This window comes from Suricata suricatta, chromosome 12 (genome assembly GCF_006229205.1).
Source record: "Suricata suricatta isolate VVHF042 chromosome 12, meerkat_22Aug2017_6uvM2_HiC, whole genome shotgun sequence".
Taxonomy (NCBI): Eukaryota; Metazoa; Chordata; class Mammalia; order Carnivora; family Herpestidae; genus Suricata; species Suricata suricatta.
In genome coordinates, this window is record NC_043711.1 from 91,360,263 (window position 1) to 91,377,376 (window position 17,114).

General features: G+C 49.7%; 1 protein-coding gene across 1 annotated transcript in view; it reads right to left on the reverse strand.

Annotated features, from left to right (window-relative positions):
- RIMS4 (regulating synaptic membrane exocytosis 4) overlaps positions 1 to 17,114 on the reverse strand; it is a 59,469-nt gene that overhangs the window by 11,770 nt on the left and 30,585 nt on the right. The window contains exon 3 of the mRNA XM_029917954.1: positions 6,509 to 6,647. Coding sequence (XP_029773814.1) covers positions 6,509 to 6,647 — 139 coding nt within the window. The remainder of the gene's footprint in view (positions 1 to 6,508; positions 6,648 to 17,114) is intronic.

Genomic DNA, 17,114 nt, shown 5'->3' on the forward strand with positions numbered 1-17,114 from the left:
TGGACGGGACACCGGCCAGCAGCTGCGGGGGCAGGGAGCTGCTGGACGTGTGTTTTGTGTATTCCCACGTGGTGCCATTTTTGGCGTCCCCCTAGTGTGTCTCCTGGATGAAATGCACCCGAGCAAAGGTGAAATCTGTATTGTGCTCAAATTATTCCCTGATACTGCAACTGTGTTGGAACAAATTCGTGTTTTCTAAACAAGTGTTGTAGCAGAACTGACGGCACGCCAGGGCACACAGAATCCACAGTGCCTGCTCTGGCTTCTCAAGCATTCAAGACAGTTCCACACCTGCCCCCAAGCCCGTGAGTGCGGCTCACAGGGATTTGACTGATGTACCAAATAGGTAACAGGAGGGGAAACCAAGGCACAGAAATATTACATAATCCAACCAAGAGGACTCTGCTAGGCAGTGGCAGTCTAACTGCAGAGCGCATCTTCTTAACCGCTCTGCACTGCTTCCTCTGAGCCCCAAGACCTTTGCCTTGCCCCGAGCACAGCATAGGGGCCTGTACTGTAAGCCCTGGAGTCGGGCAGGCCTGGGTTGGAATGCTGACACCATCATCTGCTATCTGTAGAGACACATTCTTCACCTCTCCGAGAGCCTGGGTTTCCTTCTTGGTGAGGCAGGAATAAACCACAGGACACCCCTCGATGCTGCTGGAAGTACCAAATGACATACACTTCTCAGAACCGAAGTCAGCACAGTCAAATGTTCCATAAACACTGGTGCTTATGAAGCAGAACAAAACATGTCCGCCTATCTCCTAGCCCACAGCCACATCCAGTCCAGGTTTGTCCTTCAGGCTCGACGACTCTGTTAAATAGCAGAAGTGGGGAAGGGAAAGGGGGTTCCAACCACCCACTGGGCCTTCTGGGTCTTTGGTGACTAGGGAAACAGCCTTGGCAAAAATGTGACCCTGAGTCCCGGTGCGGTGACCATGCCACTAGCTCAGAGTCTGTGTTCCAGAGCTCTGGGCACAGTGACCCAGATGCCCAGAGAGCCAGATGCCGATGGCCCAAATGCCCTAGGACAATGTGGGACAGAGGGAAGGAGCAGGAGGGGCTCTGGGAGCCAGCTTTGAGAGCTTCTGGGCTGCAGAAAGGATGCCGGGCCCCTGATTCTGAGTGATGCCAGCTGGGGATGTGCGAGGAGTGGAATGTGGGTGTGGTTCTGCTCACAGTACCCATCCGCTCTCTGCCAAAATGTGATAAATATCACCTGTAGGCCATGCTGGGCAGGCACTGAGCTCAGACCAACACACACGTGACAATTACGACAGAGTGGAGAGTGCTGTGGTGGGGAGATCAGGCTGAGGCAGCAAGACACATGGCAGACCTCCGTGTTCCACCTCCCCTGCCCACACCCAGGGCAGACATTGCTAATCGACCCCAGCACTCCTGCTGAGGCTGGAACGGGCTCCGGAATCGCTCTCAACACAGCATTCCAGGGAGCCACTATCAATTAACTGGCGCTGGCACAGGAGGCGAAGCGTATGTGCCAGTTCTTAGCTGAGATCTGGAGGAGGAATGAGTCAGAGGGAGGCGGGGGTAGAGGTAGGAAAGGCAGTGCAGGTAGAGGCAGGTCTCTGGAGACAGAGGGAGGCGTAAGAGGGCTAGGGCGCTGGAGCAGGGGGCACGTGGTTGGTGCCTGGGAGAGGCTGGCAGAGATCAGCGGAAGTTAAGTGCTGAGTGACAGACTAAGGAGTTTAGACCAAAAGGGAGACTTGCATGCATCCCCGCAGGAGCGATGAGTGGCCTTGCCAGGGGGGTGGGAGGGAGAGAAATGGATGAGTCAAAGATAGTGAGGAATAAAATGGAAGAACCCAACGATGGGTTGGATATGGAATGCAAGAGGGGAAGATGCCTGGGAGAAGCCCAAGGCGGTAGTGCTGTGCACTTAGACAGCAGGCTCCGTCTGTCCGGACTCCCACATCCTCACATCAGTGCTCGGTGACCTCTAATGGCCAGGACCCTTGTCCCTCTGGCCCCAAGAGCTCACTCTGCTGCAGCGAGGGTAGGGCAGTTAACTGAAAGCAGCCACCAACCAGTAAGTGACAAGAGTCAAGCATGAATACTCTAGCTCCCCTCACCTGCTCCCCCTGGGGCTAGCTTTGGGGTGCATGGGGCACCCCGGCGGCCAGAGTCCCTGTCTGGATCAAGCTCTGGTTGCCTACAATGGTAGCTCGCTTCTTAAAGCACGTGTCCCTGCTTGCCTGCTCTGCTTCTCTCTCACGTGCTCCTCTGCCATGGTTTTCTGGAACCATCTCCCAAGTGAACTACCTGGACTCAAATCCATTCCTCAGGTCTGGTTGTGGGAAACCCAAACTAAAGCAGACAGTTGGAGATTCTCAGGATTCAGGGTGTCTGCAGAGGCACTATTCTCATGGCCCTTTCTCAGGGGGCTTGAACCCCTGCCCTTTATCTGGGAGAGATGGGCCTGCTACGGGGGAAGGTGGGAAGCTTGGCTTTGCCAAACCCACAGCTCTTCCCTTCCATCCTTAACATAGAGAGAACTCCAATTTTCAATCAGGCAGAAAGGGGCTCAGGGAAGGAAAGCCCTTCCCCAGCCCCTGAGATGCACCAGGATTTGGTCCGATATGCTGACACCCAGGCAGGGAAAAGATGAAGGGACTCATGGAGCCACCAAACCACCCTGGAAGCTCCTCCTCCAGAAATCTTGATAGATGGCAACCATTAAGTAAGGGACAGAGTCAAGTGTAAAGGTCAAGGGCAGACCCCAAGGCCTCGATTTGAAGCCTGGCATTTAAAACCACTTACTGGCTGAGTGACCTTGAGCAGGTTAATTAATCTCTTGTGGCTTCTCTTTCTTGGTCCATGAAATGGGGACATGAATAGTCTCAGGATCATCAGGTTGTGAGGATTAAATGAGCTGTCACCCGAAAACACCTCACCCGGTGCCTGCCAAGAGCAGGTGCTCTATGAAGGGTTAGCTCTAGAACATTACTGCTAAGCCAGGGCTTCTTAAGCTTACAGGCACATGACCCAGATGGAGGTCTTGTAAAACTTCAGATTCTAACTCAGTGGGTCTGGGGTGGAGCCTGAGCTCCCAGGGGACATGGACGCCGCTAGTCTGTGGGCCACACTTGGAACAGCAAAGGCTGACAGCACTGTCAGCTACTACTGTTCAACCTGGAGCCCAAGGATCTTTGCTGACAGAGCAGCCCTACCCATAGGCACCCCTTCCACAGCCCAGAGACCTGGCTAGGATGCAGTGCATTCAAAGTTCTCCATGCGCATCCTTTGCAGCTCTCCCCTTGCTGCGAGGTGCTGGGGCAGTGCAGAGCAGGGTGTCCAGGTGCCCGGCACGAAGTGCTAGCACACTGCAGCCACTCGATCATCGCTGCTGAAATAAAACCCCCTGTGGCCACCTGCAGAAATACACATGCCCCGTGATGCAGTACACGGGCGGCCCGAGCCAGCAGAGCCAGGGGCCGCAGGCTCGCGGGGGCTGCTCAAGCACACTGGCTTCTCGTAAGCCTCAGCTGGGCTGGCAGGAGCCCAAGGGGAGGACAGTCACACCCCCTCCTATTTCAGAGCCTGGCATCTGGGTCCCACCAGTGCCCAAAATACCTCCGAGAACAAGGAGGCGGCCGACCACAGCTCCATGTCCCCACCGGTCCTTTCTATGTCCCTTCCTAACCCAGGTGTCAGGTGAAGCGGTAGAACCTGGCGGGGATCCATCCAGACTCAGACCCTCTCTGGAGGGCAAGACTCTCCCCTCTGCTGGAACCAGCGCCCTCCAACCCACCTAGCCCTTCCGCAACTGGGTTCAAGATATCCACCCTGGACTTTTTGATAATCAAAATCATCATGGCCAATATCAGCCCCATGCTTGTTCTGTGCTGAGAAATTTATAGACATGATTGCATCGGGGGCGGCTCCTTGTATCTGTTAGGAGGCAACTGGTCACAAGGAGCAAAATTCCCAACTAACGGGCTGAATCAACAACAAACAACAATCACAGACAATAATAATCAAATCATAGTGTGAGCTACGTACCAGTCACTGTTCTAAGTGCTTGTACACGTATAAATTCACTTAATCCATATCACAATTCTATTAGTGGTCCGTATATCATTGTCCCCTTTCCATAGATGAAGAAACTGGGCTCAAAGAAGTAAAGTGACTTCCCCAAAGTCACACAGCTATGAAGAATCAGAAATGAGAGGGGCACCTGGGTGGCTCAGTCAGTTGTGTGTCTGACTTCAGCTCAGGCCATGATCTTGCGGTTCATGAATTCGAGCCCTATATTGGGCTTACTGCTGTTAGCCTGTCAGCGCAGCGGCTGCTTCAGATCCTCTGTCCACCTCTCACTGTCCCTTCCCCACTTGTATTCTCCCAAAAATAAATAAATATTAAAAAAAAAAAAAAAGGAAGAAGGAGAAATGAAGCACAAACCAGGATAGTTCGACCCCAGGGTCCTGGTTTGGAATCTCTCTGTAACATAATCAGCCTCTCTGGTCCCCTAAAGCACATTATAGCAAATGACAACAGCAGCCACCTCCCAAACACCTGTCATGTGCAGGCATCATCTCTTTTCTCCTTCACAGCACCCTCCTATGCTGCTCTCCTTGGACAAGTCACGTGGCTCCTCTGGGCCTTCTATACAATAGGAATACGGATCTGACTCTGCTGTTGCTCAGTGTGCCACACTGCCCTCCCCCTGAGCCCAGCAGGTAAGATGTTTACCAGCTTCTTGAAGCTTAAGAGGCTAAGAGATGTGTCCAAGGCCACCTAGGGATCAGTGTCAGAGCCAGGGACTAGGACCCAAACCTTCTGACCCCCTGAAACTCAGCAGAGACCCACTACTACCCAGATGCCTGGAATATCTTCCTCCAAGTTCCGCTGCCTTGCCAAGTTTCTCAGGTTAAAGAAAACATGTGTTCCCTTCCTCCTCCTCCTCCTCTTCCCCTCCCTTCCGCCTGTCCTCCTCCTCTCCTCGCCCTCCGGAAAGCCTCCCTAGGAGGTGGGTGGAACGGCGGCATCTGCCAAGGCAAGGCCATTCACAGAGGCCGGAGATGCCCAGTTTAGGAGGGGCTGGGGGTGGGAAGATCTCCAGCCGGCAGGAACCCCCAGCTGGGAGGTAGTGTCAGGAGCGAGAGAAGAGCAGGGGTGGTGGCCCCACCCCAGCCCCGCCCCACGGCGGCCTGGCTGGGTATCTGCCCTCAGACAAGCCACTTAGCCCGTGCTGTCCAGTGGACGGTCTTGGAGGACAGAGAGGCTCTGTATTTGTTTGCACTGTCCCAAACGGTTGCCTCTGGACACATGTTGCCATGCACCTGAAATATGGCAGGTGTGATGGAAAAAGAGATTATTTCATTTTATTCAGTTTTAATTAATTTACATTTAAATAGCTACATGTCCAGTGTCCACTGCACTGGTCGGCACAGCTTTACCCTACCCAAGCCCCTGGCTGAGGATGGCTAAGACGGGAGCATGATGTGTTACCACAGAATGAGTCCCCCCTGGGAGTCAGGACTCCTGAGTTCCACACCTGTTAATGTGCTGTGTGACCCAGTATAGGTTCCTGAACCTCTCTGGGGACCCGGGTCATTAGTTTGGAGCAAAGTTTCTTTGCTAGGGATCCACGGATGGGCTAGGAGGATCTGGGCACCCCCTACAGGGTATCTGACTCTCTGTGTGTGTGTGTGTGTGTGTGTGTGTGTGTGTGTGTGTGTGTGTGTGTGTTAGGGGGTATGTGCATGTATTTCTCAGGGGAAAGCAGGCCCAAAACTTTCCCAAAATTCTCCAAGAAGCCCAGAATTGCTGCAGAGAGGAGAACTTCTGGGGAAAAGAAGAGTCGTCCCCCAGGGAGCCTTTAGAAAATGGAGCTCCTGAGCCCCACTCCCGGAGACTCTGTTCAGGGCACAGGCCCTGCCACCTGTATGGGGGGCAAGTGCCCAGTGATTCTGACGCACAGTCAGGGGAGAGAGGTGGGTGAGGAGACAATCCTACCCTAATGTGTTATGCCTTGATGTATGGGAAACTCTTTTACAAGCAGTAATATGTATTTTCAAAAACCAATTGTGATTTAAGAAACTAAGAAAGTGAAGAGAACACAGGAACCCTCATCATAAAACCCCTCTCGACGCCCGTATTTCCCAGCACTGACATGTGGCACTCATGCACCGACACTGTCCTGTGCACTCTGTAAATACTCGCCCACTGAATCCTCACAACACCCCTCTGAGGCTGGTACTGGCACCCCATTTTACAGATGAGGAAACTGAGGTGCAGAGAGGAGACGTGCCCAGGATCATGCAGCCAGCAGGCAGCTGGGCCTGGAGTCTGCTCCGCTCTGCTCCACCGCTGGGGCTTCCCTGTTTATCACCTCCCTTCGGGACGACCAGGAGACCTGAGCCAGTGCCCTGACCAGCCTGCGACCGAGCCAGGACTCCGGGCCGGGGCTGCTCAGCCTGGCCGCCCCATGCCGCAGGGTCCCCGAGAGCCAGGAGGGCTGGTGGCGGGCGGGCCCCACACTCACTTGCCCTCTGAGCCGTAGCTATTCATGCTGTCCTCGATGGACTCGTGGCTGGCCTGGCGCAGCGTCCGGCTGGGCATCTCCACGGCCAGGCCCGTCTCCGTGCTCCTCTGGATGGCCCCCTTCAGCCTCCGGCTGTCCCCTTCAGAGCAGAAACGCCAAGGGAGATGGGGAAAGAGACACAGGACGGGAAGGGGACAGAGAGGCAAGTCATCTGGTTAGTGTTACAGTGGCTGGTGGCTGTCCAGTGTCGGCCCCCACCCCCAGTCCATCAAACCCCTCCTACCACCTGCCCTACCTGTCCCCCCCCTGGGCCCCATGTCCTTCATACCCATCCAACAAGCAGCGTCACATGAGCCCTATTAACTAATGGATTCACTTACAGGTACTTTTTCTCTCCTTGAATTCACTTCTCCTCTACAACTTTCTACAAATTATTTCTCCTCTTCCTCTTCAGCTACTATTTTTTTAGAGTTTCTTTGGTGGGGGCAGAAGGAAAGAGGGGAGAGAGAAGCCCAAGCAGGCTCTGAGCTGTTAGTGTGGAGCCTGACATGGGGCTTGATGTCACAAACCATGAGGTCATGACCTGAGCTGTATCCAAGAGTCGGACACTTAACCACCTAGGCGCCCCTTCAGCTCCTATTAATTGAGAACCTATTATGTGTCAGACCCCGTTGAGTGCTTTGCATGGATTTGGACGAGGTTTTCCCCACCTCAGCACTGGCAAGTTAGACGGCATACAGCTGTGTTGTCAGGCGCTTCCCGTGCATTGAACACATCTGTCAGTAACCTTGGCTTCTACCTACTAGATGCTAGTAGCCCCCTCCAGGCTGGTGGAGGCCATCAAAAATGTCTCCAGACATTGCCAAATATGCGCTGGGGTGGGGCAAGTCACCCCTGATTGAGGACGCTGATTTAGACCACTGGCTCTGAAACCAGACTGCCCAGCTTCCAATCTGGATCTCCTTCTCATTGGTTTTGAGACTTTGGGCAAATCACTTACCCGCTCTATGCATCAATTTCGCCAACTGTAAAATGGGAGACCAGGCTTATTATGACAAATGGCCCCCTGCCCTTGCTGTTCCCTCCCCTCAAACATTCTCTCCTCTGCCAGTAGCTCACTCCTTTGCTTCCACTCTGCAATCAATCATCTTATCCAAGGCCTTCCTTGACTAGTCCCTGGCCCCTCGCACCCCCCTGCCCCTCTCTGTCCTATCATCCTGCTTTGGCTTTCTTTCTAACACCACCCCAGATATGCTGTCGGTTTACTGGCCAGCCTGCTCCCTGCAGAGGGTGACCTCCATCAGGACTCGGTACTGCGCTCTGTTGACTCTCAAGGCTCCAGGGTTGAGAAGAGGATCCAGCCACAGTAAGTGCTCAATTAATAGCTGCTGGATGAACAAATGACTGCCTTGAGCGTGGTCTTTGTTCTCAACCACCCATGAGGAGATGAGTCTGCTCTCTCACGTCAGCATCAAGGACACGAGACGCAGAGGTTAAGCCACTTCTCCACACCCATTGAGCCTTAGAAAGGTGGCTGGGGGGCTGGGGAACAACAGTGCCAGGAACTGACCCCACGAGGATCTCTTTGCTCCATGCTCCACAGTCTGGTGATCAGGGCAAGCGTTTCATCTCCTGCCTCCCTGTAGGGACTGTGGGTTGGCTGGAAGTGAGGATAGGTCTTTCAGGGGGTCTTCCCCATTTCTCTACAAAGCCTGGGATGAGTTCGCACACCTCAGGGGCTTCCTCGGCGCTTTCTGACCAACCCACCGGGGTGAAGGAGTGCCACCCAAATCCCATCATTCTGCTTGGCGGGAGGTAGGGGGACTTGGGTCTGCATGCTAGGAGACAGAGCAAGGCCGGACGCCTCCTGCTGGCCTTCTCCTTTCTTCCCTGCCTTTAAAGGACACACACACCCACACACGTACAGACACTGTATGTTTCTCAGAGTGTGTGCCCATGTTGGTCTCCCACATAGATCTGCATTATTCAGGTGCACAGATGTCCACACACTCAAACAACACACAATAACACAAACACACAGGAATATATGCACAAAGACAGAGTGTGTTAACATCTGAGTGTTTGTATTTGTGTGTTTCCAAGAGTCTCCACATACCCACCATTCTGTGTTTCTGAGGCTAACGGGGTATGTGCCAGTCATACAGATGTACATGCATGAGAAGTATATGGCAGCCTGCTTGCAAAAGTGCACAGAGAGACTGGCACTGTGCATTTGTGTGTGTGTGTCACCTGGGTGTTTCTGAACACATGTGTCCCTGTCTCTGTGCTCCCTTCATTCCACAATTTGTTCTCTCCCGAAGCTGAATCTGCATCCCACCCAACCATTTCTGTGTTTCTGTGCATAGCAGGTGCTAAGCTAGAGTAAGATTCAGAAACACACACATGCACACTCACAAGCAGAGAGAGTTACCACCCACCTCACAGACACACACACACACACACACACACACACACACACACACACACTCAGTGCAGACTTACGTCCAGGGACAAACCCCGCTCCCTCACACTGGGGATACACACCCACAACCTGGCACCCTGCAGACACCTGCCTGGGCTTTCTACCTCCCCACTGAGCCCTGCTCTAGAGCACCACACTGCTTTGCTCTTACCCATCAGGGTCTGACACATTTCTCCTGGAAGAGGGAGAATCAAAGCATGACACAACAGCTCAGTCCCCACAGGGGCGAGGAGGAAGTCTGGAAAGGCGTGCTTCACATCCATGTGGCATTCTGCAGCACCAAAGCATCTCACACCCAATACCCTTCAGGGGCCTCAGTGAGGCTGGTTTTGCAATCAGATGGGGCCGGCATAGAGCTCGAGCTCTGCACACACTAGTTGCTAGACCTGGGTGACTCAGGTAGCACCTACCCTGTGAAGCAGTTGAACATCTACCACAGAGCCTGGCAAAGAGTAGGTACAAAACAAAAATGGCCATGCGACCACAGAGAAAGACCTCCCAACACTCCCCAAATATGCTCATGCCAACTATCTTGCATTTCCGCCCAACATGCCACCTTCTTCACCATGGGAGTCCCAGTCAAGTACCCAACCGCCAACAAGGTCCACCATCTAACCTCAGCCATCTGGGCTAGATGGCCATCTCTTGGCAACTCAGTCAAGGTCCCTAAAGTGACTGTGCCAATGCTTTCACACTCCCCACCCCATAACCCCATCGCCCCAACAAACAACCTTTCTCCCTCTTGGCTGAAAAAATGTGTCTCTTTGACTTGCTCTTTCTCACTTTCAAATTTCATTATTCTCAGACCTTTCAACATACCCCTCGCCCCGCCCCTCCTCTCTGGGAGGAAGGGGTAACCCTTATTTTGGCCGAGGCTGATCAACCACCTGTTCTCCTCATCCCACCTCCTCCCACCCTCTCTAAGAACTCCTCCTCTTACCAGTTGTACTCTCTGGGCCTCGGATCTGCCACCTCTCCTTCTTCTGGCTCTTTCCATTCCTTCTGCAAGTCTGCTCAAGGCTTCACTTCTTCCACCACCCCCTTCAACCAACAAACTCCTTCAGAGAACACAGACAGCCCCGCACTGTCATTTCTTGCCGTGTGGCTTCCACTCCATTCACATCGCTTACTAAACCGGTCTCCAGTGACTGCTCGTGACTAAGCACAAGGGCCTTATCTCAGCTCCCAGCTCCTGAAATATGGCATTTCCATGCACTCAACATTGACTGCCTGCCTTTGTGTTCAGTGGGAAGCCTTCCTGAAGACATGAAATGTGCTTCTAAGAGCTGGTGTCCACTGATAAAGCACGGGTGGGGGCAAGACAGGAAGTTCAGCCTCTGCTCCAGGTCCACTGGGTCCCAGAAGCAGACCTCGGTTTGACCCATGGTAGCAGACAGTGTTGATGCGCCACCTGAATCTCACAGACCTCTCTTCGTCCCACCTCTGTGGGGTCCCTCCACACTGGCTCTGAAAGCCACCACCTGCCAACTTTTGTGTTTTTCTTGGTCTTAACTTTGGGCTACCGAGCCCACGTTTCCCCCACACAGGCAGAGGCAGAAGTCCCTGGGAGTTTAGGACCCGTGATCCCCTTAATCAAAGCCTAAATGGAATAGGAGAATGAACCCTCACTCAGGTCCTTTGCTTCAGTTAGAACAACTCTGAGAAATAATAGGCTTTGAAGGAACTTGTGGGAGGGGCTGAAGCTGCCTTCTGCGGGCTCTGCCTGGCTCCACATCCCTTGCATGCTTCCTGCTTCCCGGGTCTCCTGGGGGACGGGGTAGGGGTGGGGGAGGGTAGGAAGTGGGAGGGACTTCCATCACCTGCACTGAATCCCATCTCATGGTCCTTTTTGGGGAAATCCGATCTAAGACACCTGCCTTGATTGGCCGCCTAAGAAACAGTTCAAAAATCTTTGCACAGGTGGGTCCCAGCATCACAATGGAAAGACCGTTCCCTTCACAAATGTGGTGATTAAAAATAAAAGCTGCTGCATAATGAATGCAAGCATGGAGAAGGGCATTTTTTCCAAAGGGCTGGTTAAGGGGGGCAAATGAGAAGCTACCTTGCCCATGGTTATCACACTGCCTCACTGGAGAGGTTTGGAGTTTGAGAACTGTAAGCTTTGGGCACCAACTGTGGCTGGCTACTGTAATGTACAAGTAAATGGGAATTTGGATGACCCACTTTTGGCTACCCACTCACACTTGCTGCACCCAAAACTTGAACTGAGCAGCTTGAATTTTCTCCCACAGGGTCCTAAGTCCCTCTTCTCTCAACTTGTGCAGAGTAGGGGCACTGGTGTGGAGTGTGAGTAGCTGGAGCCCTGCCGGGAGGCAGCAACGACCTGTGGTACCCACACCATTGTGTGCCAAACACCTTGCCTGATGCTGGAGACAGAAGGGAGTGTGATGGGAGTGGCATGGTCCCTGCCTCCACAGAGCTCACAGTTCAGAGGGGGTGTTGGACACTGAACAGATGATCACATTGACTAATCACAGTGTGTTAAGTGCTTTGAAGACCAAGTACAAGATGTAATGACAGCACCCATTGGGGGGCCGGTGGGAGGGAGACTAACGTAGGCTACTGATTACTTCATCCTTTGAACAACAATCACTTCAGATCTCTTCTTTGGCTTCCTTGATAGTAAATTTTATGAATCTCCTCCAGTCCCTCTGGCTACTATGTCCATCCCGATACATGAGGCCCTTACCATTCAGTCCTTGGGTTCTCTCCCTCTCTCTAGACCCTGCCCCCTGTCAATTTCAACCCCCTCCCACAACCTCAGCACTACCCTATGCAAATGAATCCTATCCCCAACCTGTAGCCCTTAACTCTGTTCACGGCAATATTTCCAACTGTATTCTGAGCATCGCTACCTGGATGTTGAGCAGGATCCTTGAATGCAACCTGGGCAAAACTAAACCCACCCCTGGTTCCACCTGCCCCAATCATCTCAGCCACCCAGCCTCAGAATCCCCTCAGGATCTCTCTGACTTTTCCTCCTCTCTCATCAAATGGCAGGTCTTATAAGGTCTTTTCATGTAATCTCTTCTCTCTCCCCTTTCTTGTCCATTTTCACGGCTGACCATCGTGGTTAGCTCAAGTCTATACTACATCAGCAGCCTCCTAACTGGACTCCCTGCTTCCAACCCACCCATCCAACAAGCCATTAACAGATTAACTATCCTAAATTACCACTTCAGACAAAGATATTCCACTCCTACTCATTTATTCTACACAAATAGTCACAAAAGCACATAAAGATATGCATGAAGAGGTTCCCCATGTATTATTTACACCAACGAAATTCTGGAATTAACTGTTCATCAGCAGGGGATCAGTCTATTAAATGATACATCTACACAATAAAATACTGTACAATTGTTACAAAGAATCACCTAGGGGCGCCTGGCTGGCTTAGGTGGTAGAGCATGTGGCTCTTGATCTCAGGGTTGTGAGTTTGAGCCCCATGTGGGGTGGAGAGATTACTTAAAAATAAAATCTTAAAAAAATCATCTAGATCCACACATTCAGCGACACAGAAAGAGTGCCTCAACATACTGTTAACAAAGTATGTTGCAGGACACTATGTAAATCATAATACCATTTTTGTAAAGCTATAGATAGCTTATATATATTTGGGAGGAAATCTGGGAGGATATGAACCAAACTGTTAATGGGGAATAACTGTAGGGAGAAAGACTGTTAGAGGGTGGGTAGGAAGAATGTGTTTCTGGAACTTTTAAACCTAGGTACTGTAAGATCTATACAGAAAAGTGCACAAACCTAAAGTGTACAGTTTGATGAGCTTCCACAAAGCAAACATACTTGTATAATCAGCACCGAGATGAAGAAACAGAGCATTGCAGGGATCCCCCCCCCCCAAGGCCACTGTGCCACCTTCCAGTCTCTCTCACTCCACAAGGGGAGCCACTCTCCTGATCTCTAACGCCAGGTATTAGTTTTTCTGTTTTTGAACTTTATACACAGAGAAGGCCTTTTTTTGGGTGGGGTGGACCAGCTCAGTATTGACTGTGTAAGGCCCACTCATCTTGTGCGTAGTTGTAGACAGCTTATTATCACTGCTACTTAGTATTTCACTGTACGGATATACCACAATCTCTTCATCCACTGTACCATTTAGGTCTTTTTCCAGTATCGGGCTATTAAGAATAATGCTGCTATGATTACTTTGGCGCTTGGCCTTTAGGGAAGATTCACACATGTGTCTCGGACGTATACCTAGGAATAGAACTGCTGGATCACAGGGCTAGCATTTTTTCAGCTGCCAAATGACTTGCCAAAGTAGTTGTAACATTTTGCACTCCAACCAGCACATTAGGAAAATTTTATTTCTCTTTTGTATGTGTCTATGTCTTTTGAATTTTTTTATAGTTAAATGTATTAATTCTATAATGTAAATGAAGGCAAAACATAAATTTATAAATAAGTCAGAGCTTCAATCATGCCATGGTCCTATTTAAAACCTGAGAACGGCTCCCTGTTGCCTGCCAAATTAGGTTCAACCTTTGCAACCAGGCGTTCAAGACTCCGTTATCAGATTCCCAGCCCATCTGCTACTGGTCTCCCTCACAGTCTTCCCGCCACAGCCCAGCTGGGCGCCTCGTTACTCTAGGCACATCCTCAGTAACATCCTCTTCTTGGTTTTCTCTCCTTTACTTTCCTCCCTTGCTCATCTTTCCTATCCAAATTCTAACCATCCTCTGGAGATAAACTTTAAATAATACCTGTAGAGTATTCTGGCACTCACCAAACTCTTAGGGCTGTTGTGAAGAGTAAATATAACAATAAGGTAATGTAATGATACAGACATCCAATCCTCAAGATGTCCTAGGTGGGCGGTGGCACACCACAAGCACTTGATAAAGATGTCTATTATTATTATTATTATTACTATTATTATTATTACTATTATTGTTATTATTACCATTGTGTCTGATGTTATGCCGTGTTTTAATGGGCATCATCTAATGGTCACAATAAACTATGAGCAAAATAGTTACTGCCCCATTTTACAGGAGAAGGAAATGAGATCTAGAAAATTAAGGAACTTTCCCAAGGACACTCACACCTACTAATGGCAGAGCTGGAATTCAAAGCCAGGTTTTTCTAATGCCAATAACCACGTTTCTCATGAACCACTCAACTAGATTCCCTAAGCTCTACCACAGAATTCAAATGCCATCTCTTCCACAAAGATTTCCCTGATCAGACTCCCTGAGTTCTAGGCGCACTTCATCTTCACTTCTACTGGTGTACCTACTCCACCTAACCTTGAAACACAGTCCTCACTCAACCTAGCTGTTATCTGTGTTTACAGTGTAAGCTCATTTCTCCCTTACGACCCTTCAGCACCCAGGACAGCACCCAATGTTGCTCAACCCCACTAACAGCGTTTAATTGAATTGGCTTTATTTTTAGGATGCCTCCCCAAGAAAAATCCAAATTCTTCAATAAAGCCAACAAGTAAGTGTCATTCAGTTGTTTATACCTGAATATGAATGTGTTTAATGTACTTTCTTCCAAAAGCAAGCGTTCATAAGGAACAGGATGATAAAAATGATCATAATGATAAATTATTAGGGTAGATACCATTATTTTTAGCACTTACCCAGGCATTACAAAGACAGATAATTTAACCACAACTCCGAGAGTCAGATATTGTTATCCTAATTTTACAAAAAGGTACCAAGCTCAGGACAGGTCAGGAACTTGGCCAAGGTTATACCAGAAAAGACAGAGCTAGGCTTTAAAACCTAGCTTCTGAAAACTGATCTTATATTCTTAACACTAGAGATTTCAGCACTGTGGTGGTGGGAGGAAGAGGAAGGAGAGAATACAACTATTTTCCACTTTGACATTTTATAGAAGATGGGTCTTTACAGCTTTGCTTTCCAGATGAGGAGCCCAAAGCTGAGAGAGGTTATGTGACTTAATCCTGGTCCCCAGGCTCCAAAACCCCTAATCATGCCTCTGACCAGAGTGTAATCATGTCTCTATGAATGGCCCACTACAGGTCCATATCATAGTCTGTGAAATTCTCTAGACACAAGACCTCTGGGTCAGTCTGTTATTTTAAGCTAGGATCAGAGCTGTACCATGGCCCCTAGAAGCAACTGATTCCCCTGCCCACAGCCACTGGTCTTTTGTTCCTCTGAGATAAATACCCTGGAGGGTGCTGCCTCTTCTTCCTCCATAGGCAACCTATCCCTGGCCTACCTATTCCAAGTGACTTCAGCCTCACATGTCTCCCTTGCACATGTCTTAAAACTCATCTGAAAATCAAGGCTGAGGTGACATGCAGGCACTCAGACCTCCTTAGCCCTGACATTGCCTCTGGCTGTGTCTCCAAAAACAGGCCAAGGAAGCACAAACCCTGACTGAGGGAACTTTACCTCCCCCTCTTCTCTCCACAGCTGTAAAAATCTGCCTTCTATTAAAATCAGAGAAGATTCCATTTGGAGGGAACTTAGGGGTCATCCAGACTAAAGTCTTCCTGTGTAGAGGGACAACTGAAGTCTACGGATGGACACGAGTCAATGCCTATGTTGAAATTAGAAATCATGTCTCTTAACTGCCAACCTCTCAGCCCCCTTTCACAGTGAACAGCCATTTGCCACTATTTCTGGAGCATGTTCAGGAAGCAGCAAAGCCTAATGGTTAATACCATGATAATAGTGCCTGATGGCCTGAGTTGTAGAGTTGGCCTTGGTCACTTTATTGGTAGTGTGATCTTGGGCGAGTTACTTACCCTCTATGTATCTTGGTTTCCTTCTCTTCAAAGAAATATATTTCAAAATATATTTATGAGGATTAAATAAGTTAATACTTGATAAAGAAAATACTTAGAACATGGTCTAGCAATAGTAAGTGCTATTTAGTAAATGATATATAAGTATTTGTTAATTAGGTAAACTGTGTCTCCATGTTTCCTTTTGGAGATTTAAATTCAGTCCTACTCTGTATCACCAGAGTCACAGCCTTAGCGCACTCCCTAACCTTCTCTTGCCTGGACTACTACAGTAGTCAACCAACTTAGAGGCCCCCAAACACCTCCCTGGAGACCAGTGCTGGTCTGACAGTTTGGAATACATTAGAACTCAGTTAAAACACAGATTCCTCTGTTCCCCTCTCCTGAGAATTCTGGTTTCGCAGGCCTGGGGTGGGGTCTGTAGTTTCCCCAGGTGCTTCAAATGCTTGGTCAGGTGGTCAGTCTCTACTCTAACTGGTGTCCCAGCACCAGAGCATTATCTTCTGCCAGTTCTCCATTCTGTGGTCCTCATGAACTTTCTAAAAATCAATCCTGAATATGTCATCTCTTTGATTAAAGATGCCCAATGGGGTGCCTGGGTGGCTCAGTTGGTTGAGCATCTGCAGACTCTTGATTCTGCTTCAGGTCATAATCCCAGTGGGGTCATGGGATTGAGTGCCACACTGGGCTCTGTGCTGAGCATGGAGCCTGCTTTAGATATTCTCTCTCTCTCTCTCTCTCTCTCTCTCTCTCTCTCTCTCTCCCTCCCTCCCTCCCTCCCCCCCTCCCTCTCCCTCTCCCTCTCTCCCTCCCTCCCTCTCTCCCTCTTCCCATCTTCCCTACTTTCACTCTCTCTTTAAAATAAATACATTAATTAAATAAAATAAAAACCTCCAATGGTACCTCAATGCTTGCAGAATAAATTCTAATGGGCTTAACACACATTGTCTTAAGGATCTAGTCCCAATCTACATTCCCAGCCTATTTTTTCCCTTTTCTCCCATGTGCTCTCCATTCCATTCACACTGAATAATTCAGGTAATTCCAACCATCCCATGTGACCAACTACCCCCGAATGTCTTGCCAATCATACTGCATATTAAACTCTCACCATTCCCTTCTCTTCTGGAGAAAGATGCTTTTAAAAACAACTGTTTGTTAAAGTGTAATATATATATACAGAAATGTGTACAATTATATAATGTACAATCATAAGTGTATAACTTAATATTACAAAGTGCACTCACCTATGGAACCAGCACCCAGATCAAGAAGCAGAACATTACCAATGCCCCAGAAGCCCCTCATGAGTAATGGTTATTTCTCCAAGAATAGCACCATCCTGACTTTGA